The sequence below is a fragment of the Pristiophorus japonicus genome, chromosome 4 (assembly GCF_044704955.1).
Source record: "Pristiophorus japonicus isolate sPriJap1 chromosome 4, sPriJap1.hap1, whole genome shotgun sequence".
Lineage (NCBI taxonomy): Eukaryota > Metazoa > Chordata > Chondrichthyes > Pristiophoridae > Pristiophorus > Pristiophorus japonicus.
In genome coordinates this window covers 277,631,089-277,657,144 of record NC_091980.1, presented here as the reverse complement: position 1 = coordinate 277,657,144, position 26,056 = coordinate 277,631,089, and the positions used below count along the sequence as shown (strand labels likewise).

The window sequence follows — 26,056 nt, the reverse complement described above, 5'->3', positions numbered from 1 at the left end:
GCAGCGAAGAGGGATGTCACCAAGGTCCAGGTCGGTGATTGGAGCGTGGGCAGGTATAGCAGGAGCGGCGAGGTCGGGACAAAGGAGCGGCAAGAGATTGTAGAGGGACGTGATCAGGGCCCAGGAGAGGTGTGAGTTTGGGGCTGAGGAGAGCCGAGGGCCCAGGGACAGCACGGGCCAGCCCACACTGCGATGTGTGTGCGCACTCAGTCCGTGCAACAGAGCAGTCGTCTTGGATAATCCTTGCCACTGGACCAATACCTAGCTCTGTCCAGCCCGTGTGGTGGCTGGTGTCCAACGGCCATCCCACGTAAAAAAAATCCATGCACAGGCATCTTCCACCCTTCAGAATGTAGTTCGGGATCCGGAATATCAGGTCCTTCATTGAAATATCTGTGAACTTTTAGACGTAGAAGCAAGTCATCCTCGATTCGAGGGACTGCCTATGATGATGATGATATTTCAATTAAAGGTTAGGCAGGACCAGGGGGCACAAATTTAAGTTGTATAGGGCTAGATCGAGGTTAGACATCAGGAGGTGGGTCTGTTCCCAGAGGATAGTAGAACTCGGGAACAAGCTGCCGTTTCGTGTGGTGGATGCAGACTTGCTGAACTCCTTCAAGCGAGAGCGGGATCTGTATTTGCCTGGAGCGGAGATCGCCTCTTGCAGAAGGGTAGGTACTGCAGGGAATTCAGGGCCAGAGGGATCTCCTGGACCAGTTTCCATCGCCGAGGTGGGTCGTTGAAGAATTTCACAGATTTGTTCCCCCTAAATTGGCCCTGAGGTTTTTTTGTTTATTTGCTTTTGTGCCTCTCCTCCAGGAGATCGCAGGGTTTAGGGGTGAGGTGGGGAGTGTGTGTGTGTTGTGATTTGCGGGGTATCGCGACTGCGTGGGACAGGCTGGGTGGGCCGGATGGTCTTTACCATGGAATACAAGAGCAGAGGGGTTATGCTCAAACTGTATAAAACACTGGTTAGGCCACAGCTGGAGTACTGCATGCAGTTCAGGTCACCGCATCACAGGAAAGGTGTGATTGCACTGGAGAGGGTACAGAGGAGCTTTATCAGGATGTTGCACTAGAGAGGGTACTGAGGAGATTTACCATGATGTTGCACCAGAGAGGGTACAGAGGAGCTTTACCAGGATGTTGCACTAGAAAGGGTACAGAGGCGGTTTACCAGGATGTTGCACAAGAGAGGGTACAGAGGAGATTTACCAGGATGTTGCACTAGAGAGGGTACAGAGGAGATTTAGCATGATGTTGCACTGGAGCGGGTACAGAGGAGATTTACCAGGATGTTGCACGAGAGAGGGTACAGAGGAGATTTAGCATGATGTTGCACTGGAGAGGGTACAGAGGAGATTTACCAGGATGTTGCACTAGAGAGGGTACAGAGGAGATTTACCGGGATGTTGCACTAGAGAGGATGCAAAGGAGATTTACCAGGATGTGGCTAGGACTGGAGAATTTTAGTGGTGAGGAAAGATTGGAGAGGCTGGGGTTGTTTTCTTTGGAACAGAGGAGGCTGAGGGAAAATTTAATTGAGGTGTGAGGGGCCTGGATAGAGTGGATAAGAAGAACCTGTTTCCCTTAGCAGAGGGGTCAACAAGCAGGGGGCAGAGATTGAAAGTAATTGGGGGGAGGCTTAGAGGGGATTTGAGGGGAAATGTCTTCACCCAGAAGGTGGTGGGTGATATGTCCTTACTATACAGTATAAATGCACACGAGGCCCATGCTTGAAAGGAGGTCACTCTTTGACCAGTAACCTTTATTAGCCAGCACTGAAGTGAAGAAGGTGGGTGGAGATTCCCCTTTTATACCTGAAAGTCCAGGTTAGGAGTGTCTCCCACAAGTTCACCAACTAGTGGTCAGTGTTCTCACGGTGAACATCTTAGGTCAGTTTATATATGGGTTACAATGACAGTTGAATACATGACATCACCTCCCCCCCAAAGTCTTATTGGTATCACAGGTTAAGTCTCTCTGGTGGTTTACGCTCCCTTGTAGAGCGTCTGAGTTGGGGTTCCGGTTGTTGGGCGCTGGCCTGAGTGTCTGCTGTTTGTGGTGCCTCAGGCCTGTCCGGACTACCCACAGTGACTGGGCTCTCCTCCACATGGTTCCGGTGTTCGTGTTCGTGTTCTTCCTCTGCTTCTTCTATGGGGTTGCTGAACCTCCTTTTTGTTTGATCCACGTGTTTAAGGCAATTTGTCCATTGGTAAGTTTAACGACCAGAATCCTATTCTCCTCTTTGGCAATCACAGTGCCTGTGAGCCATTTGGACCCTGCAGCATAGTTGAGGACAAAGACAGGGTCATTGACATCAATACATCGCGCCCTCGCATTCCCGTCATGGTAGTCACATTGTGACCGGCGCCTGCTCTCAACAATTTCTTTCATGGTGGGGTGTATAAGGGATAACGTGGTTTTGAGCGTCCTTTTCATTAGCAGCTCTGCGGGTGGAAGCCTGGTGAGTGAGTGTGGTCGGGATCTATTGGCCAACAGGAGGCTTGATAAGCGGCTTTGTAGGGAACCCCCTTGGATTCTGAGCATCCCCTGTTTGATTATCTGCACTGCTCGTTCCGCCTGGCCGTTTGAGGCCGGCTTGAACGGTGCCGTTCTGACATGGTTGATACCATTTCCTGCCATGAAGTCGTGGAATTCAATGCTTGTAAAGCACGGGCCATTGTCGCTGACCAAGACGTCCGGTAGACCATGGGTGGCGAACATTGCCCGTAGACTTTCTACCTTGGCAGAGGATGAGCTTGAATTAAGAATGTCACACCCGATCCATTTGGAGTAGGCATCTACTACATCGAAATACATTTTTCCCATGAAAGGACCTGCGTAGTCCACATGGATGCGTGACCATGGCTTGGCGGGCCAGGACCAGGGGCTAAGGGGGGCTTCCCTGGGCGCATTGCCCAGCTGAGCACAATTGTTGCACCTGCGAACACAAAGTTCCAGGTCTGCATCTATCCCTGGCCCCCAAACGTGTGACCTGGCAATTGCCTTCATCATGACAATGCCTGGCTGCGCATTGTGAAGTTCTCTGATGAACACCTCTCTGCCCATCTGGGGCATGACTACTCGGTTTCCCCACAGTAGGCAATTGGCCTGAATTGAGAGTTCATCCTTGCGCCTGCGAAATGGTTTAAATTCCTCAGGGCATGCCCCATACATGGCTGCCCAGTCCCCATTCAGGACACATTTTTTGACTAAAGACTGTAGCGGGTCTCTATTTGTCCAGACTTTGATATGACGGGCTGTCACGGGTGAGCCTTCGCTTTCAAAAGCTTCAACAGCCATGACCATCTCAGCAGCATGCTCGGTTGCCCCCACGGTGGTAGCTAGTGGGAGCCTGCTGAGTGCATTGGCGCAGTTTTCAGTGCCCTGTCTATGCCGAATTCTTTAGTCATAGGCGGCTAACGTGAGTACCCACCTCTGTATGCGGGCCAACGCATTTGCATTTATGGCCTTGTTGTCGGCCAAAAGGGACCTTAGGGGTTTGTGATCCGTCTCCAGCTCAAATTCCCTGCCAAACAGGTACTGGTGCATTTTTTTTACTGCATATACACATGCAAGCGCTTCCTTTTCTACCATCCCGTAGCCCCTTTCTGCTTGGGACAGATTACTGGAGGCATAAGCTACCGGCTGTAACTGACCCTTGGCATTAACATGCTGCAACACACACCCGACCCCATAGGACGACACATCGCACGTTAAAACAAGTTTCTTACATGGGTCATATAGCGTTAACAGATTGTTGGAGCATAACAAATTGCGTACTCTATCAAAAACCCTTTCCTGGCTGTTCTCCCAGACCCATTCGCGACCTTTGCGTAGGAGCACATGTCCCGGCTCTAACAGCATGCTCAATTTGGGAAGAAAGTTACCAAAATAGTTCAGGAGCCCCTGGAACGAACGCAGCTCTGTCGTGTTACAGGGTCTGGGTGCTCTCTGGATTGCTTCCGTTTTGGACGCAGTAGGTCTGATCCCGTCTGCTGCTACCCTCATCCCCAGGAATTCTACCTCTGGAGCTAGGAAGACGCACTTCGCCTTTTTCAGTCGCAGACCTACCCGGTCCAGTCTGCGTAGCACCTCCTCCAGGTTGTGGAGATGTTCTTCAGTATCGTAACCCGTGATGAGGATGTCATCTTGAAAAACCACCGTCCTTGGAATCGACTTGAGGAGGCTTTCCATATTTCGTTGAAAGATCGCGGCAGCCGAGCGAATCCCGAACGGACATCTGCTGTACTCAAACACCCCTTGTGTGTCGTGATGGTGGTCAGCTTCTTCGACTCACTCGCCAGCTCCTGGATCATGTAAGTTGAGGTCAGGTCCAATTTTGAAAAAAGTTTGCCACCGGATAGCATCACAAAGTGGTCCTCCGCTCTCGGTAGCGGGTACCGGTCTTGGAGTGATACCCGATTGATGGTGGCCTTGTCATCACCACATATCCTGACCAAACCATCCGCCTTGAGCACCGGCACAATCGGGCTCGCCCGGTCACTGAATTCGACTGGCGAGATGATGCCTTCCCTCAGCAGGCGGTCCAATTCGCCTTCTATCTTTTCCCGCATCACGTACGGCACCGCTCTGGCCTTGTGGTGTACTTGCCTGGCGTTCGGGTTTATGTGAATCACTACCTTGGCCCCCATGAAAGTGCCAATGCCGGGTTGAAATAGTGAGTCAAATTTGTCCTGGACCTGTGAGCTTGATATTCGCTCCACAGAAGAAATTGCATTGACATCGCCCCATTTCCAGTTCATGACAGCATGCCAACTCCTCCCCAGCAGACCGGGACCATCCCCCGGGACAACCCAGAGTGGCAACCTGTTCTCCGAATCTTTGTGGGTTACGACTACCATGGCGCTGCCTAGCACCGGAATGATCTCCTTTGTATATGTCCGCAGCTGTGCGTCAATTGCCAATAATTTTGGCCTCCTGGCCTTGGACGCCCACAACTTGTCAAACTGTTTGATACTCATCAGGGACTGGCTGGCCCCCTTGATACTGGGATGCCATTGAGGAGCACTTTCATCATTATCGGTGGAGTCCTAGTGTATGAACTGTATATGTGCTCCACATGAACTCGCTGAACTTCAGCTTCCAGTGATTTCCCCTAGTGTCCATTTGACATCGTACGGCTTACCTCAGGTCCGTCCTCCTCGTACATCAACCTGGCTGCAGGCTTCCTGCACATACGCACCAAGTGACCGCTGATGTTGCAGTTTCTGCAGGTATATTGCTGATACCTGCAGCTCTGGCTGGGTGTTTGCCTCCACACCTCCAGCATGAGCCATTGTTGGAAACAAAAGGTCCATTACCAGTCGATCGTCTCTGACTGTCTCTGTAACTCTCTTTAAGTTTGACAGGTGTTGCTGGCCCCATTACTGGCTGCATTGTCCCTTGCGATGGCGTGAATCGCCGTTCAGCTAGCCATTGTCTCTGTTGAATTCCCCCTTTGGGTTCGACTACATGCTTGGGCATGTCTGATTGCCCCTGTCTGCCTGGAGAATTGTGTGCCGCGTTAACAATGTTGACTCCCTGTCCATTTGCTGCATTTAAACCAAGATTTTTGTCAAACATCATTCTGGTCTCTTCCTCCCCTGAGATAAATGTCTAGGCCATCAAAGCTGCCGTTTCCAGGGTCAAGTCTTTGGTCTTAATCAGTTCCCTGAAAACCCCAGCGTGCCCGATGCCCTCAATAAAAAAGCCTCGCAACATCACCGCTCTGCATGCATCTGGGAACTTGCATAGGCTCGCCAGTCGCCGGAGGTCTGCCATGAAGTCTGGAACGCTTTGCTCTTCTCACCGCCGGTGCATGTAAAACCGGTGTTTCGCCATGTGCATGCTACTCGCTGGGTTAAAGTGTTCCCCGATCAACTTACTGAGCTTTTCAAAAGTCTTGTCCACCGGCTTCTCTGGCGCTAGAAGGTCCTTCATCAGGGAGTACGTCCTGGATCCACAAACCGTCAGGAGATGAGCCCTGCGTTTGTCGGCCGAATCCTGTCCCAGCCATTCCTTGGTGACGAAACTTTGCTGTAGTCTCTCAATAAAATCATCCCAGTCATCACCAACACAGTACCTCTCGTCTGTGCTGCTAGTGGCCATGCGTGGTTTAAGTCCCAGTTTCTCATCGCCAATGATATGTCCTTACTATACAGTATAAATGCACACGAGGCCCATACTTGAGAGAAGGTCAATCTGTGACCAGTAACCTTTATTAGCCAGCACTGAAGTGAAGAAGGTGGGTGGAGCTTCCCCTTTTATACCTGAAAGTCCAGCTTAGGAGTGTCTCTCACAAGTTCACCACCTAGTGGTCAGTGTTCTCACAGTGTACAACTTAGGTCAGTTTATACATGGGTTACAATGATAGTTGAATACATGACAGTGGGGGTCTGAGGCGGAACTCAGTGCCTGAAAGGGTGATCGAGGCAGAAACCCTCACCACATTTGGATGTGCGCTCGAATTGCCGTAACCTACAGGGCTACGGACCGAGAGCTGGAAAGTGGGAATAGGCCGGGCTGGCTCTTGGGCGGCCGGCACGGACATGATGGGCCGAAATGGCCTCCTTCCGTGCTATAAATTTCTCTGATTCTCCGATTCTCCCTGTCCGCACTTGACTTACCCAACACAAATGTCAGCGGTTTGTCGAGGCTGGGGTGATGAATCTGGCAGCTGTAAGTGTCCCCGACCTGCGGCTCGATCCGGATGTACGTTAAGACGTTGAAGGTCCAATCGCCCTCCACCACGACCGGGAGTGAATGGACATGCTCGGCGAATTCCCTCCCGTAGACCAGGAACTTCATTTCAATCTCGTAGGGGAAGAATTTCTCGGCGTAACAATACAGAAAGTTTGGCAGCCCCGGTGCGTAGCTTTTCTCCATGTAGATTTCGGCTTCTGGCTTTTCTGCAACGGAAATGATAGTGTTACCTGTCGCAAAACGGTCCCTTGTTATAGAGGGGGCCCCAGGAACCAGAACAGGAACTGGGAGAACGCGGGGAGAGAAGGACATTCATAAGAAAGAAAGATTTGCATTTCTACAATGCCTTGCGCCACCTCAGGTCGTCCCATAAGAACATCAGAAATAGGAACAGGAGTAGGCCACACGGCCCCTCGAGCCTGCTCCGCCATTCAATAAGATCACAGCTGATCTGATCATGGGCTCAGGTCCGCTTCCCTGCCCGCTCCCCATAACCCTTGACTCCCTTATCGCTCAAAAATCTGTCTATCTCCACCTTAAATATATTCAATGACCCAGCATCCACAGCTCTCTGGGGCAGAGAATTCCACAGATTCACCAGAAGAAATTTTTCCTCATCTCTGTCTTAAATGGGCGACCCCTTATTCTGAGACTATGCCCCCCCCTAGTTTCCCGTCGTGGGGGCATCTAGAACTAGGGGGTGTAGTTTAAGACGGAGATGAGGAGGAATTTCTTCTGGTGAATCTGTGGAATTCTCTGCCTCAGCGAGCTGTGGAGTCTGGGTCGTTGAATATATTTAAGGTGGAGATAGACAGATTTTTGAGCGATAAGGGAGTGAAGGGTTATGGGGAGCGGGCAGGGAAGTGGGGTTGAGGTTGATGATCAGATCAGCCATGATCTTATTGAATAATGGGGCATGCTCGAGGGGCCGAATGGCCAACTCCTGCAACTATTTCTTATGTAGATTCCCCCACGAGCGAATACATCCTCCCTGTATTTACCCTGTCGAGCCCTGTAAGAATTGTGTACGTTTCAGAGATCACCTCATTCTTCTAAACTCTAGAGAATATCGGCCTCGTCTGCTCAATCTCTCTTCATAGGACAATTTCCACCATCCCAGGAATCAGACCGGTGAACCTTCGTTGCACTCCCTCTATGGCAAGTATATCCTTCCTTAGGTAAGGAGACCGATACTGCAGACAATACTCCAGGTGCGGCCTCACCAGGGCCCGATATAATTGCAGTAAGAGGAGAATGGGAGAATGAATGGACTTACTTCTCAGAATGATCGAGGTCGTGCGATTGAGGATTTCTCGGGTAAAACTGCGCAGGTCGATCTGGAACCAGCGATATGCCTCCAGGAAAAAGGTCACACCTTGCTGCCCCAGCTCCTTCCTCCTGTCCGTCACATTCCCATTGATTACAAAGCTCCGCACTCCGTAATTGTAGGTCAGGATGGGGACGGAGTTGATGCTGAAGATGGCCGTGATGTTCTCCGAATCCGGGGTAAGGCTGTAATTCACTCTGCTGGCGATAATCTCAAACTCTGCATGGTCGCCGGGGGGGTAGGGGTGGAAATAACAGGGAAATCACACAGAGCTTAGACACTAGGGATTACATCAGATGGCGAAGGTGCAGTGAACGAGGGTATGGGGCACAAAAGAGGCGAGGGCCCAGGGGCAGCACGGGCCAGCACACACTGCGATATCTGCGCTCTCTAGGTCCGTGCAGCAGAGCAGGTCTCCGGTCATCCTGGTTATCCTTGCCACTGGATAAAGGCCTAGCTCTGTCAAGCCTGTGTGGTGGCTGGTGTGCAATGGTCACCACGTGTTAAAAATATCCACGCACAGGCATCTTCCACGCCTTCAATTGGAGTTCAGGACTGGAACATCGGGTCCTTCATTGAAACTTCTGTGAACTCATGGAAGCAAGTCATCCTCATTCAAGGGATCGCCTACGATGATGGTGACACAGGATATATGGCCCAGAAACAGGCCTTTCGGCCCAACCAGTCCATGCAGGCATTTTTGCTTCACTCGAGCCTCCTCCTGTCTTTCCTCATCCAAATCTGTTCATTGTGTTCATACTCTATTTATTTGTGGCAGTTCACAGGACGGACATTAGGACCTTGTGCAAGCCGTTCGCAGCTGCTGTACTCATGCTGGTTCATGCTGGTTTGGGGGGAGGCACCATTTAGGACTGTATAAAAGCACAGTTCAGTTAAGTTACATTTCAGTTTGTCAGTTATTTATGTGTACGCATCAACCCTCTATTCCCTCTGTATGCACCGGTGAGTATGCTCACGGTCTGAGGAGCTGTTGCATTGGGAGGGGCTTAGCCAGACACATGATGCTCACAGGACTCAATAAAACCCCGGCCAGTTGGGTTGGGGGATCCACGATGAGACATGCAGTCGAGAGCCTGGTGGATGAACTAGTAATGTGTAGTGTGATTGTTAAACCTTTGTTAATAAACTAACTAGTTCTTAATAGCAATGCATTGCTATGAATTCTTAAGCAAAGATACCCATGAGGCAAATATATTACACCCTGCTCCCTCATATGCTTGTCCAGCCTCCCCTTAAATGCATCGATACTATTTGCCTCAACCACTCCCTGTGGCAGCGAGTTCCATATTCTCACCACTCTCTGGGTAAAGAAGTTTCTCCTGAATTCCACATTGGGTTTCTTGGTGACGATCTTATATTGATGGCCTGCTCGTTATGCTCTTGCCCACAAGTGGAAATATTCTCTCTGTATCCACGCGATCAAAATCTTTCATCATTTTACAGACCTCTATTAGGTCACCCCTCAGCCTTCTCTTTTTCAAGCAAAGAGACCCAGCCTGTCCATCCTTTCCTGATATGTATACCCAATTGCTTTGGGAGTCTCATGACTGGCATGTGAACAATGTGGCCCACCCAGTAGAGCTGATCGAGTGTGGTCAGTGCTTCGATGCTGGGGATGTTGGCCTGGTTGAGGACGCGAACGCTAAAGCCAAAGCAAGCGCTCAACTTGGAACTCCTTCACGACAAACGAGCCAAAGGTGGGCAGAGGAAATGTTACAAGGACACCCTCAAAGCCTCCCTGATAAAGTGCAATATCCCCACCGACACCTGGGAGTCACTGGCCAAAGACCAGTCCGCCCTAAGTGGAGGAAGTGCATCCGGAAGGGCGCTGAACACTTCGAGTCTCATTGCCGCGAGCATACAGAAATCAAGCGCAGGCAGCGGAAGGAGCGTGCAGCAAACCCCTTCCCTCAACCACTGTTTGTCCCACCTGTGACAGGGACTGTGGCTCTCGTATTGCACTGTTCAGTCACCTAAGGACTCATTTTTAGAGTGGAAGCACGTCTTCCTCGATTCCGAGGGACTGCCTATGATGATGATGACCCAATTGCATTTATATTAGAGGATGCAGAGGAGATTTACCAGGATATTGCACTAGAGAGGGTAAAGAGGAGATTTACCAGGATGTTGCACTAGAGAGGGTACAGAGGAGATTTACCAGGATGTTGCACTAGAAAGGGTGCACAGGAGATTTACCAGGATGTTGCACTAGAGAGGGTAAAGAGGAGATTTACCAGGATGTTGCACTAGAGAGGGTACAGAGGAGATTTACCAGGATGTTGCACTGGACAGGGTGCAAAGGAGATTTACCAGGATGTTGCCGGGACTGGAGAATTTTAGCGATGAGGAAAAATTGGAGAGGCTGAGGTTGTTTTCTTTGGGACAGAGGAGGCTGAGGGGAGATTTCATTGATGAAGGGCCTGGATAGATTGGATAGGATGGATCTGTTTCCCTTAGCAGAGGAGTCAAAAACCAGGGGGCAGAAATTGAAAGTAATTGAGGGGAGGTTTAGAGGGGATTTGAGGGGAAATGTCTTCACCCAGAGTGCAGTGGGGGTCTGGGGAGGAACTCGCTGCCTGAAAGGGTGGTAGAGGCAGAAACCCTCACCACATTTGAACAATACTTGGATGTGCTGTAATCCTCCGACCAATGACTTTAAAGTTGCAGGTTCCTGCAGGGTGGGAGGCCCGCCAAGACCTATCCTCTGACCCAAACTCCTGCACAGGAGCAGAGAAGTCAAACTCCCCCTCTTCCCCCTCCCTCCCTACCGCTCCGATATTCCCACACATCATCCGCAAGCCCAAGTGCTCTACCCCTAGCTCCATCACGGCAAGCGAGCCCCAGGAGGGCAGCAGAAACGTTACAAGGACACACTCAAAACCTCCCTGATAAAGTGCAACATTCCCACCGACACCTGGGAGACCCTGGCCAAAGACCTGGCCTAAGTGGAGGAAGTGCATCCGGGAGGGCACTGAGCACTTCAAGTCTCATCGCCGAGAGCATGCAGAAATCAAGCGCAGGCAGCGGAAGGAGTGTGCGGCAAGCCTGTCCCACCCTCCCTTTCCCTCCAACACTGTCTGCCCCACCTGTGACAGGGACTGTGGTTCTCGTATTGGATTGTTCTGTCACCTGAGAACTTATGTTAAGAGTGGAAGCAAGTCTTCCTCGATTCCAAGGGACTGCCTATGATGATGAGCTCTCTCAAGCCCGTGTGATGGCTGGTGTGCAACAGCCACCCACGTTAAAAAAATCCACGCACAGGCATCTTCCACGCCCTCAATTGGAGTTCAGAACTGGAACATCGGGCCCTTCATTGAAACATTTGTGAACTCATGTGGAAGCAAGTCATCCTCGTTCGAGGGATTGCCTATGATGATGATGACATAGGATATACAGCACAGAAACAGGTCATTCGGCCCAACCAGTCCTTGCTGCCGTTTATGCTCCATTTGAGCCTCCTCCCGTCTTTCCTCATCCAAATCTATCTTGTGTTCATAATCTATTTATTTGTGGCAGTTTACGGGACGGACATTAGGACCCTGCGGGAGCCATTCGCAGCTGCTGTACTCATGCTGGTTCATGCTGGTTTGGGGGGGGGAGGCACCATTTTGGGTTGTATAAAAGCACAGTTCAGTTAAGTTACATTTCAGTTTGTCAGTTATTTACGTGTACGCATCAACCCTCTATTCCCTCTGTAATGTACACACCGGTGAGCATGCTCACGGTCTGGGTAGCTGTTGCATTGGGAGGGGCTTAGCCAGTCACATGATGTTCACAGGACTCAATGAAACCCCGGCCAGTTGATTTGGGGGATCCATTATGAGGTATACAGTCGTGAGCCTGGTGGATGAACTATTAATGTGTGGTGTGATTGTTAAACTTTCGTTAATAAACCAACAAGTTCTTAATAGCAATATATTGCTATGAATTCTTAAGCAAAGAACCCACAAAACAAATATATTACACCTTTTTCCTTCATATGCTTGTCCAGCCTCCCCTTAAATGCATCAATATTTTTCACCTCAACCACTCCCTGTGGCAGCGAGTTCCACATTCTCACCACTCTCTGGGTAAAGAAGTTTCTCCTGAATTCCCCATTGGGTTTCTTGATGACGATCTTATATTGATGGCCTCCAGTTATGCTCTTCCCCACAAGTGAAAATATTCTTTCTGTATCCACTCGATCAAAACCTTTCATAATTTTACGACCTCTATTAGGTCACCCCTCAGCCTTCTCTTTTTCAAGAGAAAAGAGACCCAGACTGTCCATCCTTTCTTGATATGGATACCCAATTGCTTTGGGAGTCTCATGTCTGGCATAAGAACATAAGAACATAAGAATTAGGAACATGAGTAGGCCATCTAGCCCCTCGAGCCTGCTCCGCCACTCAACAAGATCATGGCTGATCTGGCCATGGACTCAACTCCACTTACCCGCCTGCTCCCCGTAACCCTTAATTCCCTTATTGGTTAAAAATCTATCTATCTGTGATTTGAATACATTCAATGAGCTAGCCTCAACTGCTTCCCTGGGCAGAGAATTCCACAGATTCACAACCCTCTGGGAGAAGAAATTCCTTCTCAACTCAGTTTTAAATTGGCTCCCCCGTATTTTGAGGCTGTGCCTCCCTAGTTCTAGTCTCCCCGACCAGTGGAAACAACCTCTCTGCCTCTATCTTGTCTATCCCTTTCATTATTTTAAATGTTTCCATAAGATCACCCCTCATCCTTCTGAACTCCATCGATAGAGACCCAGTCTACTCAATCTATCATCATAAGGTAACCCCCTCATCTCCGGAATCAGCCTAGTGAATCTTCTCTGTACTCCCTCCAAAGCCAGTATATCCTTCCTTAAGTAAGGTGAACAAAACTGCACGCAGTACTCCAGGTGCGGCCTCCCCTGTACAGTTGCAGCAAGACCTCCCTGCTTTTGTACTCCATCCCTCTCGCAATGAAGGCCAACATTCCATTTGCCTTCCTGATTACCTGCTGTACCTGCAAACTAACATTTTGGGATTCATGCACAAGGACCCCCAGGTCCCTCTGCACTGCAGCATGTTGTAATTTCTCCCCATTCAAATAATATTCCCTTTTACTGTTTTTTTTTCCAAGATGGATGACCTCACATTTTCCGACATTGTATTCCATCTGCCAAACCTTAGCCCATTCGCTTAACCTATCTAAATCTCTTTGTAGTCTCTCTGTGTCCTCTACACAACCCGCTTTCCCACTAATCTTTGTGTCATCTGCAAATGTTGTTACAGTACACTCTGTCCCCTCTTCCAGGTCATCTATGTATATTGTAAACAGTTGTGGTCCCAGCACCGATCTCTGTGGCACACCACTAACCACCGATTTCCAACCCGAAAAGGACCCATTTATCCCGACTCTCTGCTTTCTGTTAGCCAGCCAATTCTCGATCCATGCTAATACATTTCCTCTGACTCCGCGTACCTTTATCTTCTGCAGTAACCTTTTGTGTGGCACCGTATCGAATGCCTTTTGGAAATCTAAATACACCACATCCATCAGTACACCTCTATCCACCATGCTCGTTATATCCTCAAAGAATTCCAGTAAATTAGTTAAACATGATTTCCCCTTCATGAATCATGTTGCGTCTGCTTGATTGCACTATTCCTATCTAGATGTCCCGTTATTTCTTCCTTAATGATAGCTTCAAGCATTTTCCCCACTACAGATGTTAAACTAACCTGGCATGCGAACATTATGGCCCACCCAGCGGAGCTGATCGAGTGTGGTCAGTGCTTCGATGCTGGGGATGTTGGGCTGGTCGACGATGCTAACGCTAAAGCCAAAGCAAGCGCTCTACTCGGAACTCCGTCATGGCTGCTGCTGGCATACAGATCTCATCCGCACTCACTGACTGGGATCCCCCCGCACAACTGTTGATGAAAAGGACTTTAAAAACAAGGCTCTTATTAATCCTCCCAGACATGCACGAAATCGTTGAAGCAAAGCGCCGTAAGCTGACTGACTACTGTGACATAAATTAGAGGAGGAGATGGAATGAGATAGGGGGCAAAGTGTTTGTACTAAACTATGGCAGGGGTCCCAAATGGCTTGCAGAGACAGTAACGGGCAAGGAAGGAAACAGGCTACTGGTAGTACAAATGGACAATGGCAAAACCTGCCGGAGGCATGTAGACCAAGTCAAAAGCAGATTTACCAACAACACTGCGGTATCAGAGGCAGACTACAATGTGGAACTCGCACCACACCTGGTGGACAGACAGAGGGAACAACCTGAGGAAAGGGCAATCCCAACAGACAGCCCAGGCGAGTCAATAACAATCACACCAATCGAAACAGACAGCCCAGGCGAGATACCAGCAACCAAACCCAAAGAAACACAGACACCAAGGCAAACAACTGAACCACAACTCAGACACTCCACGCGAGAGCGTAGACCACCTGAGAGACTGAACCTATAAAGACAATAAGACCTTGGGGGAGGGTGATGTCATGTATCTTACATTATTATATATAACTGTATCCTAACATGCTATACATGATTGTAATAAGATATGACCTGTAACCACCAGCATACCTTACCACCAGGGGTGCACTTGCAAGAGACAGGTATATGAGGACAGGTCTCAGGCAAGTGCAGCATTCCAGAGCTGTGAAATAAAGGTGCAGGTCCAGAGTGACCTTGACTTCACTACATGCCTCGTGTGAATCTGTACTGAGGGGACAGGACTTTACTCAGAGTAAAGCTCCCTCTACACTGTCCCATCAAATACTCCCAGGGCAGGTACAGCACGGGTTAGATACAGAGTAAAGCTCTCTCTACACTGTCCCCATCAAGCACTCCCAGGGCAGGAAGAGCACGGATTAGATACAGAGTATGGCTCCCTCTACACTGTCCCATCAAACACTCCCAGAGCACATACCGCACGGGGTTAGATACAGAGTAAAGCTGCCTCTACACTGTCCCCATCAAACACTCCCAGGGCAGATACAGCACGGGTTAGATACAGAGTAAAGCTCCCTCTACACTGTCCCATCAAACACTCCCAGGGCAGGTACAGCACGGGGTTAGATACAGAGTAAAGGTCCCTCTACACTGTCCCCATCAAACACTTCCAGGGCAGGTATAGCACAGGGTTAGATGCGGAGTAAAGCTCCTTCTACACTGTCCCCATCAAACACTCCCAGGGCACATACCGGACGGGGTTAGGTACAGAATAAAGCTGCCTCTATACTGTCCCCATCAAACACTCCCAGGGCAGGTACAGCACAGGGTTAGATATAGAGTAAAGCTCCCACTACACTGTCCCATCAAACACTCCCAGGGCAGGTACAGCATGGAGTTAGACACAGATTAAAGCTCGCTCTACACTGTCCCATCAAAGACTCCCAGGGCAGGTACAGCACGGGGTTAGATACAGAGTCATGCTCCCTCTACACTGTCCCATCAAACACTCCCAGGGCAGTTACAGCACGGGTTTAGAAACAGAGTAAAGCTCCCTCTACACTCTCCCATCAAACACTCGCAGGACAGGTACAGCACGGGTTTAGATACTGTGATATATTCACAGAGCACAGCACACACATCTTTCTAACATGGCAGACAGCTCTGTCGGAAGCCTCCGGAGCATGCCTGGTTCTGGTTAATTATTAACTCTGTAGTTGCAGTACAGAATACGTCCACATCCACAGTGTGGAGCTACAACTATTACAAGCTTACAGACATTACTCTTCTCCCTCCTTAATGAAGAAGTTATTATAACAAGCATCATACATAACTTGCATTATACATAACACAGCATATAGACTTATTTTTTTCCCATATTCACATATTTAACTTAACAATTTGTTTTCTGTTTCGAAGAGGATACCTTCTCTCTCGAACAGAACCTTCCAAACATGGTGTCGAATCTAAACTCATACCTGGTTTGGCCATCCATTTGCAATATAATCATTCACCTTTGACATCATGTTTGGTTGCTCTACCAATCTCTTCAGCTGTAACTGGCAGTCCATCGATGTATGAAAAATAATACACTTCTTCCCTATCCGGTGTAACTTGTGATGGGGAAGGCAATCAAACATTGCATCAGCGTTACTGTGATCAGCTGATCATCTGTATTCAATATCATATTTATATACTGACAAAATCAAAGCCCATCGACCTCGCTATCTGACAAGCCAGCTCAAAAGTCAAGTCATCCGTCATCAATAACTTTCTTCTGATCACATCATTTTTCACCCCACAAACAAAACGATCCCGAATGCTCGGTTTTGAAAGTTTCTGAAATTGTAGTGAATAGATAGCCTTTTTTAATGCTACAATGTAATCACTGATAACTTCATCAGCCTTTTGATTTTGTATCCTGAGACGATAGCTTTCAGCAATTTCTAATGGTTTGGGGTTATAGTGCTGCTCCAGTTTCATTAAACTCTCTTGAAGCATTATGCCCTTTGGCTCGTCAGGTACAAGCAGATTTATCAGTGTTTCATACAATGCCGGTCCAGCTGCAGATAAGAAGATAGCTCGCTTCCGTTCCATATTGCCTGATTCTGAACTGCTTTGTCTGGAACTTCAATTATGTTATTTGCAGTGAAATACATTTCTAGCCGATCGACATATGCTTTAAAACGTTCCCTGTCGCGTCTATATTCACCCAAGTGTGCCATTACCCCTGCGAGTGCTGCCATTTTAATTTCTAGCTGTTCATACAGTATGCTGTATTTTACCTCGGATTTTGTAGCTTTTTCCAAAGTCAGAGAAGCTCCTAAAGTCTCTGTCGGCTGGCTGAATCCTTCACCAACAAAATTTCAGCTTTAAATCATCCGAAAAATACCATCCTTGTCGCCAAATGTGATATATTCACAGAGCACAGCACACACAGCTTTCTAACATGGCAGGTACCTCTGTCGGAAGCCTCCGGAACATGCCTGGGTCTGTTTAATTGTTAACTCTGTAGTTGCAGTACACAATACGTCCACATCCATAGTGTGGAGCTACAAACATTACAAGCTCAAGCTCACAGACATTTCAGATACAGAGTAAAGTTCCCTCTACACTGTTCCATCAAACACTCTCAGGGCAGGTACAGCACGGGGCTAGATACAGAGTAAAGCTCCTTCTACACTGCCCATGGTAAAACCTGCTGTCTGCCTTTGTCTGTTTTCACAGCTCCCACTTCCACCCGCGCCTTTGTTCGGACAAAAGGCGGGCGAGATTATTTGGTGTGTCTGGTGACGAACTTCTTCCCCCGTGAGATTGACCTGAGGTGGGTCAGAGATGGGGGAGGGACTGTCCACGGAGCAGCCAGGACGCGAGTCGTACCTCAAAGAGACGGGACTTTTCAGGCCTGGAGTGTCCTGCCCTTGGCTGGAGATGCTGACCATTCATCCTCCTGTCAAGTGGAACACACGGCCATCAACATAAATATGGAGACCAAAACTGCATGCAGTACTCCAGGTGTGGCCTCACCAATACCCTGTATAGCTGTAGCAAGACTTCCCTGCTTTTATACTCCATCCCCTTTGCAATAAAGGCAAAGATTCCATTGGCCTTCCTGATCATTTGCTGTACCTACATACTAACCTTTTGTGTTTCATGCACCAGTACTCCCAGATCCCGCTGTACTGCAGCACTTTGCAATCTCTCCCCATTTAAATAATAACTTTCTCAGGACTGTACAGCTGTTCTACCTTGGTTAGAATCTCTGTCAGTGGTGAGTCCTTTGGCATGATGGGAGCAAGCACATTTTTCGGGGTTCCATACACCTTGCAGTCTGTTTCAGTCGGGAAAACATCCCATTGCCTTCCTAATGTATGTTGTCCTTCATTGCGAGGATTTGAGGACAGGAGCAAGGATGTTTTACTAGAGTTATACAGGGCCTTGGTGAGACCGCACCTGGAGTATTGTGTGCAGTTTTGGTCTCCTTACCAAAGGAAGGATATATTTGCCATAGAGGGAGTGCAGCGAAGATTCACCAGACTGATTCCTGGGATGGCAGGACTGTCGTGTGAGGAGAGATTGGATCGACTAGACCTGTATTCACTAGAGTTTGGAAGAATGAGAGGGGATCTCATTGAAACGTATAAAATTCTGACTGGGTTGGATAGACTGGATGTGGGGAGGATGTTTCCCCTGGCTGGTAAATCTAGAACAAGGGGTCACAGTCTCAGGATACCAGGTAGGAAATTTAGGACCGAGATGAGGAGAAATTTTTTCACTCAGAGGATGGTGAACCTGTGAAATTCTCTACCACAGAAGGCTGTGGAGGCCAAGTCACTGAATATATTTGAGAGAGAGAGAGATAGATTTCTAGACACAAAAGGCATCAAGGGGTATGGGGAAATAGTAGGAATATGGTGTTGAGATAGAGATTCAGCCATGATCATATTGAATGGCGGTGCAGGCTCGAAGGGTCGAATGACCTACTACTGCACCTATTTCCTAACATTATCAGGTTAGAGATTACATCATCAGGGACTTCGGCAATACTTGCGGTCTTGCGGTCAAAAGCTAGCCCAGTAACTGTGCTTTCTTCAAATCGGAACAGGAAGGCACAGAATGAAGCTTTGATCACCATCGAAGCCGTGCTGGGGATACTGGGACTGAGCGCTGCTGTGGTGACCACGATCCTGTATCACTGCGTCATCAACCGTAAGCTCTTGCTCCCATTACAAACAATCGTTAATGTCGCAGATTTAACTGGGAGTTTAAAAGAGTGTTTGAAGACCAGGCCCTCAAGCTGCCACCAAGCTCATGGTCTACAGGGCTGTAGTAATACCCACCCTCCTGTATGACTCAGAGACATGGACAATGTACAGTAGACACCTCAAATCGCTGGAGAAATACCACCAACGATGTCTCCACAAGATCCTGCAAATCCCCTGGGAGGACAGACACACCAACATTGGCGGCCTCGACCAGGCCAACATCCCCAGCATCGAAGCACTGACCACACTTGGTCAGCTCCGCTGGGCGGGCCACATTGTCCGCATGCCAGACACGAGACTCCCAAAGCAAGCGCTCTACTCGGAACTCCTTCACGGCAAACGAGCCAAAGTTGGGCAGAGGAAACGTTACAAGGACACCCTCAAAGCCTCCCTGATAAGGTGCAACATCCCCACCGACACCTGGGAGTCCCTGGCCAAAGACCAGTCTGCCCTAAGTGGAGGAAGTGCATCCGGGAGGGTGCTGAGCACCTCGAGTCTTGTCGCCGAGAGCATGCAGAAATCAAGCGCAGGCAGCGGAAAGAGCGTGCGGAAAACCAATCCCACCCACCCCTTCCCTCAATGACTATCTGTCCCACCTGTGACAGAGACTGGTTCCCGTATTGGACTGTTCGGCCACCTAAGGACTCATGTTAAGAGTGGAAGCAAGTCCTCCTCAATTCCGAGGGACTGCCTATGATGAATTGGGAGTTAGAAGCGATAACGTGTTTCATGCAGACTTTAGCGGAGAGCACAAATATATTTTAACCCACTGCCTGTATTTTTGGTGCATTTAAAAATGGGGCTTTCAATATGTCAAGGGGAATATTTTTTTATTATTGGTTCCCGAGGCTGTGGGCATTGCTAGCAAGGCCGGCATTTATTGCCCATCCTCTAATCGCTCTCGAGAAGGCGGTGGTGACCTTTATACAACTGAGGAACTCACTGGGCCAGGTCAGAGGGCAGTTACAAGTCACGCACACATTGCTATGGGTCTGGAGTCACATAGCGGCCAGACCAGGTAAGGGCAGTAGATTTCCTTCCCTGAAGGAAACATCAGTGAACCAGATGGGTTTTTACAGCAAGTTTTGTTACTGCCAGATTTGTTCAATTGAGTTTAAATTCCCCAGCCGCGCTGTGTCCGTGGATCGTTAGTCCAGAGCTCAGGATTCCTAGCCCAGTAACATAACCACCAGCATCATCGTCAGTCGCTAGGAATCGAGGAAGACTTGCTTCCACTCTAACAGTGAGTTCTCAGTTGGCTGAACAGTCCAATGCGGGAATTATAGTCCCTGTCACAGGTGGGACAGATCATGGTTGAGGGAAGGGGTGGGTGGGACTGATTTGCCGCACGCTCTTTCCGCTGCCTTCGCTTGATTTCTGCATGTTCTCGGCGATGAGAGACAAGGTGCTCTGCGCTCTCCCAGATGCGCTTCCTTCACTTAGGGCAGTCTGGTCTTTGGCCAGGGACTCCCAGGTGTCGGTTTATCAGGGAGGCTTTGAGGGTGTCTTTGTAATGTTTCCTCTGCCCACCTGGGGCTCGCTTGACGTGTAGGAGTTCCGAGTAGATCGCTTGCTTTGTGAGTCTCGTGTCAAGCATGCGGACAATGTGGCCTGCCCAACTGAGCTGGTCGAGTGTGCATAACCATTGTGTGACTCCACCCCACAGGACAAGGGATGGGCTAACGAAAGGAGAAGGTCAGAATTAGACATGTCCATGTATATATCAGAGAATCTCATGTTCTCCGTGTTAATGGAAACATTGATGGAAAGTCAAAATAAACAGAGTCTTTAAACAGATAAGCTTTGGAATTAATGTTTGAAATATGATGGAGTAAAGGTGTGTCAGCTGTGGCTCAGTGGGCAGTTCTCTCGCCTCAGAGTCAGAAGGTCGTGGGTTCAAATCCTACTCCAGAGACTTGAGCACAAAATCCAGGCTCACACTCCGAGTGCAGTGCTGAGGGAGCGCCACCATCTCAGAGGGGCGGTACTGAGGGAGCACCGCACTGTTGGAGGGGCAGTACTGAGGGAGCGTGCACTGTCCAGAGGGACGGTACTAAGGGAGCACCGCACTGCACTGTCGGAGGGGCAGTACTGAGGGAGCGCCGCACAGTTGGAGGGGCGGTACTGAGAGAGCGCCGCACTGCGTTGTCGGAGAGGCGGTACTGAGGGAGCGCCGCACTGTTGGAGGGGCAGTACTGAGAGAGCGCCGCACTGTCGGAGGGGCGGTACTGAGAGAGCGCCTCACTGCCGGAGGGGCAGTGCCGAGGGAGCGCCACACTGTCGAAGGGGCAGTACTGAGGGAGTGCCACACTGTCGGAGGGGTAGTATTGAAGGAGTGCCACATTGTCGGTGGGGCGGTGCTTAGGGAGCGCTGCACTGTCGGATGGGCAGTACTGAGGGAGCGCCGCGCTGTCGGAGAGGCAGCCTAGGCGTTAAATCGAGGACCTGTCTGCCCCCTCAGGTGTGTGTGAAAGATTCCACAGCCACTATTCCGAAGAAGAGCGGGGGGTGAGTTCTTCCCAGTAGCCTGGGGCTAATATTTATCCCTCAATCAACATCACTGAAACAGATTATCACATTGCTGTGTTTGGGAGTTTGCTGTGCGCAAATTGGCTGCCACGTTTCCCACATTACAACAGGGACCACACTCCTAAAGCGCTTCAATGGCTGTTAGGCGCTTTGGGACGTCCTGAGGGGGTGTAAGGCGCTATATAAATGCTTCATTCCTGCTTTAAAAGCTTCACCAGGTTAAATGATAATCCTGGTTTGTGGAGAGAGAGAACGAGAGAGAGGGAGAGAGAGGGCGGGAGAGAGCGATAGGCGGGGGGGGGGGGTGAGGGAAGGAGTGAGAGAGAGCGAGAGAGAGCGAGAGCGAGAGGGAGAGCGAGGTAGCGGGGAGAGGGAGCAGAGGAGGAGATTAAAAGCCAGGGGAAATAAAACAGGGAGAGGGAGGGTGCATTCGGAAAGACATCCCTTCCAAGGATTGATGTGAAACTGCTCACCGCTCCCTTTCTCATTACAGGTTGCAAACGCTTCAAGATCCAGTCGATGGGTGAGATGCACAGTCCTTTAACTCTGAATCATTTTGGGGCCTAAGGGGAATATTTTTGGGGCGGGGAGGGTTAACAGTTTGCCGAACCTTCTCGCTGCAGCCAAGTTCAGGAAGCATGTGGGACCGTGCGGATCGAATCCCTGCCAGGCCAGTGTGTGGAGCAGCAAATCCAGCACCTCCAATTCCAGCAGCTCCTCGGGTAAGGGTGGCATTCGCAAACCGTGTCCCTGATCAACACCCACACAATTCGGAGCAGGAGGGGGCCATTCACCCCCTTCAGCCTGTTACATTAGGAACAGGAGGAGGTCGTTCAATCCCTCGAGACTGTTACATTAGGAACAGGAAGAGGCCATTCAGCCCCTCGAGCCTGTTACATTAGGAACAGGAGGAGGCCGTTCAGCCCCTCGAGCCTGTTACATTAGGAACAGGAGGAGGCCATTCAGCCCCTCGAGCCTGTTACATTAGGAACAGGAGGAGGCCGTTCAGCCCCTCGAGCCTGTTACATTTGGAACAGGAGGAGGCCATTCAGCCCCTCGAGCCTGTTACATTAGGAACAGGAGGAGGCCGTTCAGGCCCTCGAGCCTGTTACATTAGGACCAGGATGCCGTTCAACCCCTCGAGCTAGTTACATTAGGAACAGGAGGAGGCCGTTCAGCCCCTCGAGCCTGTTACATTAGGAACAGGAGGAGGCCGTTCAGCCCCTCGAGCCTGTTACATTTGGAACAGGAGGAGGCCATTCAGCCCCTCGAGCCTGTTACATTTGGAACAGGAGGAGGCCATTCAGCCCCTCGAGCCTGTTACATTAGGAACAGGAGGAGGCCGTTCAGCCCCTCGAGCCTGTTACATTAGGAACAGGAGGAGGCCATTCAGCCCCTCGAGCCTGTTACATTAGGAACAGGAGGAGGCCGTTCAGCCCCTCGAGCCTGTTACATTTGGAACAGGAGGAGGCCATTCAGCCCCTCGAGCCTGTTACATTAGGAACAGGAGGAGGCCGTTCAGCCCCTCGAGCCTGTTACGTTAGGAACAGGAGGAGGCCGTTCAGCCCCTTGAACCTGTTACATTAGGAACAGGAGGAGGCCGTTCAGCCCCTCGAGCCTGTTACATTTGGAACAGGAGGAGGCCATTCAGCCCCTCGAGCCTGTTACATTAGGAACAGGAGGAGGCCGTTCAGCCCCTCGAGCCTGTTACATTAGGAACAGGAGGAGGCCGTTCAGCCCCTCGAGCCTGTTACATTAGGAACAGGAGGAGGCCATTCAGCCCCTTGAACCTGTTACATTAGGAACAGGAGGAAGCCGTTCAGCCCCTCGAGCCTGTTACATTAGGGACAGAAGGAGGCCATTCAGCCCCTTGAGCCTGTTACATTAAGAACAGGAGGAGGCCGTTCAGCACCTTGAGCCTGTTACATTAGGAACAGGAGAAGGCCATTCAGCCCCTCGAGCCTGTTACATTAGGAACAGGAGGAGGCCGTTCAGTCCCTCGGGCCTATTAATTTAGGAACAGGAGGAGGCCAGTCAGCCCCTCGAGCCTGTTACATTCAGAACAGGAGGAGGCCGTTCAGCACCTTGAGCCTGTTACATTAGGAACAGGAGAAGGCCATTCAGCCCCTCGAGCCTGTTAAATTAGGAACAGGAGGAGGCCATTCAGTCCCTTGAGCCTGTTACACAGCAACAGGTGGAGGCCATTCAGCCCCTTGATCCTGTTGCAGTAGGAACAGAAGGAGGCCATTAAGCCCCTTGAGCCTGTTACATTAGGATCAAGAGAAGGCCGTTCATGACCCTCGAGCGTGTTACTTTAGGAACAGGAGGAGGCCATTCAGCCCCTTGAGCATGTTACATTAGGATCAAGAGGAGGCCATTCATGACCGTTGAGCGTGTTACATTAGGAACAGGAGGAGGCCATTCAGCCCCTCGAGCATGTTACATTAGGATCAAGAGGAGGCCGTTCATGACCCTCAAGTGTGTTACATTAGGAACAAAAGGAGGCCGTTGAGCCACTCAAGCCCGTTACATTTGGAATAGGAGAATGCCGTTCAGCCCCTCGAACATGTTACATTAGGAACAGGAGGAGGCCATTCAGTCCCTCGGGCCTATTAATTTAGGAACAGGAGGAGGTCAGTCAGCCCCTCGAGCCTGTTACATTAAGAACAGGAGGGGCCGTTCAGCACCTTGAGCCTGTTACATTAGGAACAGGAGAAGGCCATTCAGCCCCTCGAGCCTATTACATTAGGAACAGGAGGAAGCCGTTCAGTTCCTCGGGCCTATTAATTTAGGAACAGGAGGAGGCCAGTCAGCCCCTCGAGCCTGTTACATTAAGAACAGGAGGGGCCGTTCAGCACCTTGAGCCTGTTACATTAGGAACAGGAGAAGGCCATTCAGCCCCTCAAGCCTGTTACATTAGGAACAGAAGGAGGCCGTTCAGTCCCTCGGGCCTATTAATTTAGGAACAGGAGGAGGCCAGTCAGCCCCTCGAGCATGTTACATTAAGAACAGGAGGAGGCCGTTCAGCACCTTGAGCCTGTTACATTAGGAACAAGAGAAGGCCATTCAGCCCCTCGAGCCTGTTATATTAGGAACAGGAGGAGAGCGTTCAGTCCCTCGGGCCTATTAATTTAGGAACAGGAGGAGGCCAGTCAGCCCCTCGAGCCTGTTACATTAGGGACAGGAGGAGGCCAGTCAGCCCCTCGAGCCTGTTACATTAGGGACAGGAGGAGGCCATTCAGCCCCTTGAGCCTGTTACATTAAGAACAGGAGGAGGCCATTCAGCCCCTCGAGCCTGTTACATTAGGAACAGGAGGAGACCGTTCAGCCCCTCGAGCCTGTTACAGTAGAAACAGGAGGAGGCGGTTCAGCCCCTTGAGCCTGTTACATTAGGAATAGGAAGAGGCCTTTCATCCCCTCGAGCCTGTTAAATTAGGAACAGGAGGAGGCCATTCAGTCCCTTGAGCCTGTTACACAGGAACAGGTGGAGGCCATTCAGCCCCTTGATCCTGTTGCAGTAGGAACAGAAGGAGGCCATTAAGCCCCTTGAGCCTGTTACATTAGGATCAAGAGAAGGCCGTTCATGACCCTCGAGCGTGTTACTTTAGGAACAGGAGGAGGCCATTCAGCCCCTTGAGCATGTTACATTAGGATCAAGAGGAGGCCATTCATGACCCTTGAGCGTGTTACATTAGGAACAGGAGGAGGCCATTCAGCCCCTCGAGCATGTTACATTAGGATCAAGAGGAGGCCGTTCATGACCCTCGAGTGTGTTACATTAGGAACAAAAGGAGGCCGTTGAGCCACTCAAGCCCGTTACATTTGGAATAGGAGAATGCCGTTCAGCCCCTCGAGCATGTTACATTAGGAACAGGAGGAGGCCATTCAGTCCCTCGGGCCTATTAATTTAGGAACAGGAGGAGGCCAGTCAGCCCCTCGAGCCTGTTACATTAAGAACAGGAGGGGCCGTTCAGCACCTTGAGCCTGTTACATTAGGAACAGGAGAAGGCCATTCAGCCCCTCGAGCCTGTTACATTAGGAACAGAAGGAGGCCGTTCAGTCCCTCGGCCTTATTAATTTAGGAACAGGAGGAGGCCAGTCAGCCCCTCGTGCATGTTACATTAAGAACAGGAGGAGGCCGTTCAGCACCTTGAGCCTGTTACATTAGGAACAGGAGAAGGCCATTCAGCCCCTCGAGCCTATTACATTAGGAACAGGAGGAGGCCGTTCAGTCCTTCGGGCTATTAATTTAGGAACAGGAGGAGGCCAGTCAGCCCCTCGAGCCTGTTACATTAAGAACAGGAGGAGGCCGTTCAGCACATTGAGCCTGTTACATTAGGAACAGGAGAAGGCCATTCAGCCCCTCGAGCCTGTTACATTAGGAACATGAGGAGGCCATTCAGTCCCTCGGGCCTATTAATTTAGGAACAGGAGGAGGCCAGTCAGCCCCTCGAGCATGTTACATTAAGAACAGGAGGAGGCCATTCAGCCCCTCGAGCCTGTCACATTAGGAACAGGAGGAAGCCATTCAGCTGCTCGAGCCTGTTAGATTAGGAACAAGGCCGTTCAGTCCCTCGAGCCTGCTACATTAGGAACAAGTGGAGGCCATTCACCCCTTCGAGCCTGTTACATTCCGAACAGGAGGAGGCCATTCAGGTCCTCGAGCCCGTTACTTTAGGAACTGGAGTTGAAAGCGCAGGGAGCGGAAGAGTCCGGCGGGGGGGAAGGGCGAGGGGAGAGACTGAGGTGGGGGAGAGGGCACGG

General features: G+C 50.2%; 1 protein-coding gene across 1 annotated transcript; it reads right to left on the bottom strand.

Annotated features, from left to right (window-relative positions):
- Positions 1-2,087: 2,087 nt before the first annotated feature.
- LOC139262786 (H-2 class II histocompatibility antigen, A-K beta chain-like) lies at positions 2,088-16,499 on the bottom strand. Its single transcript, XM_070877937.1, has 4 exons — positions 16,388-16,499; positions 7,988-8,257; positions 6,636-6,917; positions 2,088-2,285 (listed from the first exon to the last, which is right to left on the bottom strand). Exons 1-4 carry the CDS (start codon positions 16,497-16,499, stop codon positions 2,158-2,160), a joined length of 792 nt encoding a protein of 263 aa, XP_070734038.1. The 3' UTR covers positions 2,088-2,157.
- Positions 16,500-26,056: the final 9,557 nt, after the last annotated feature.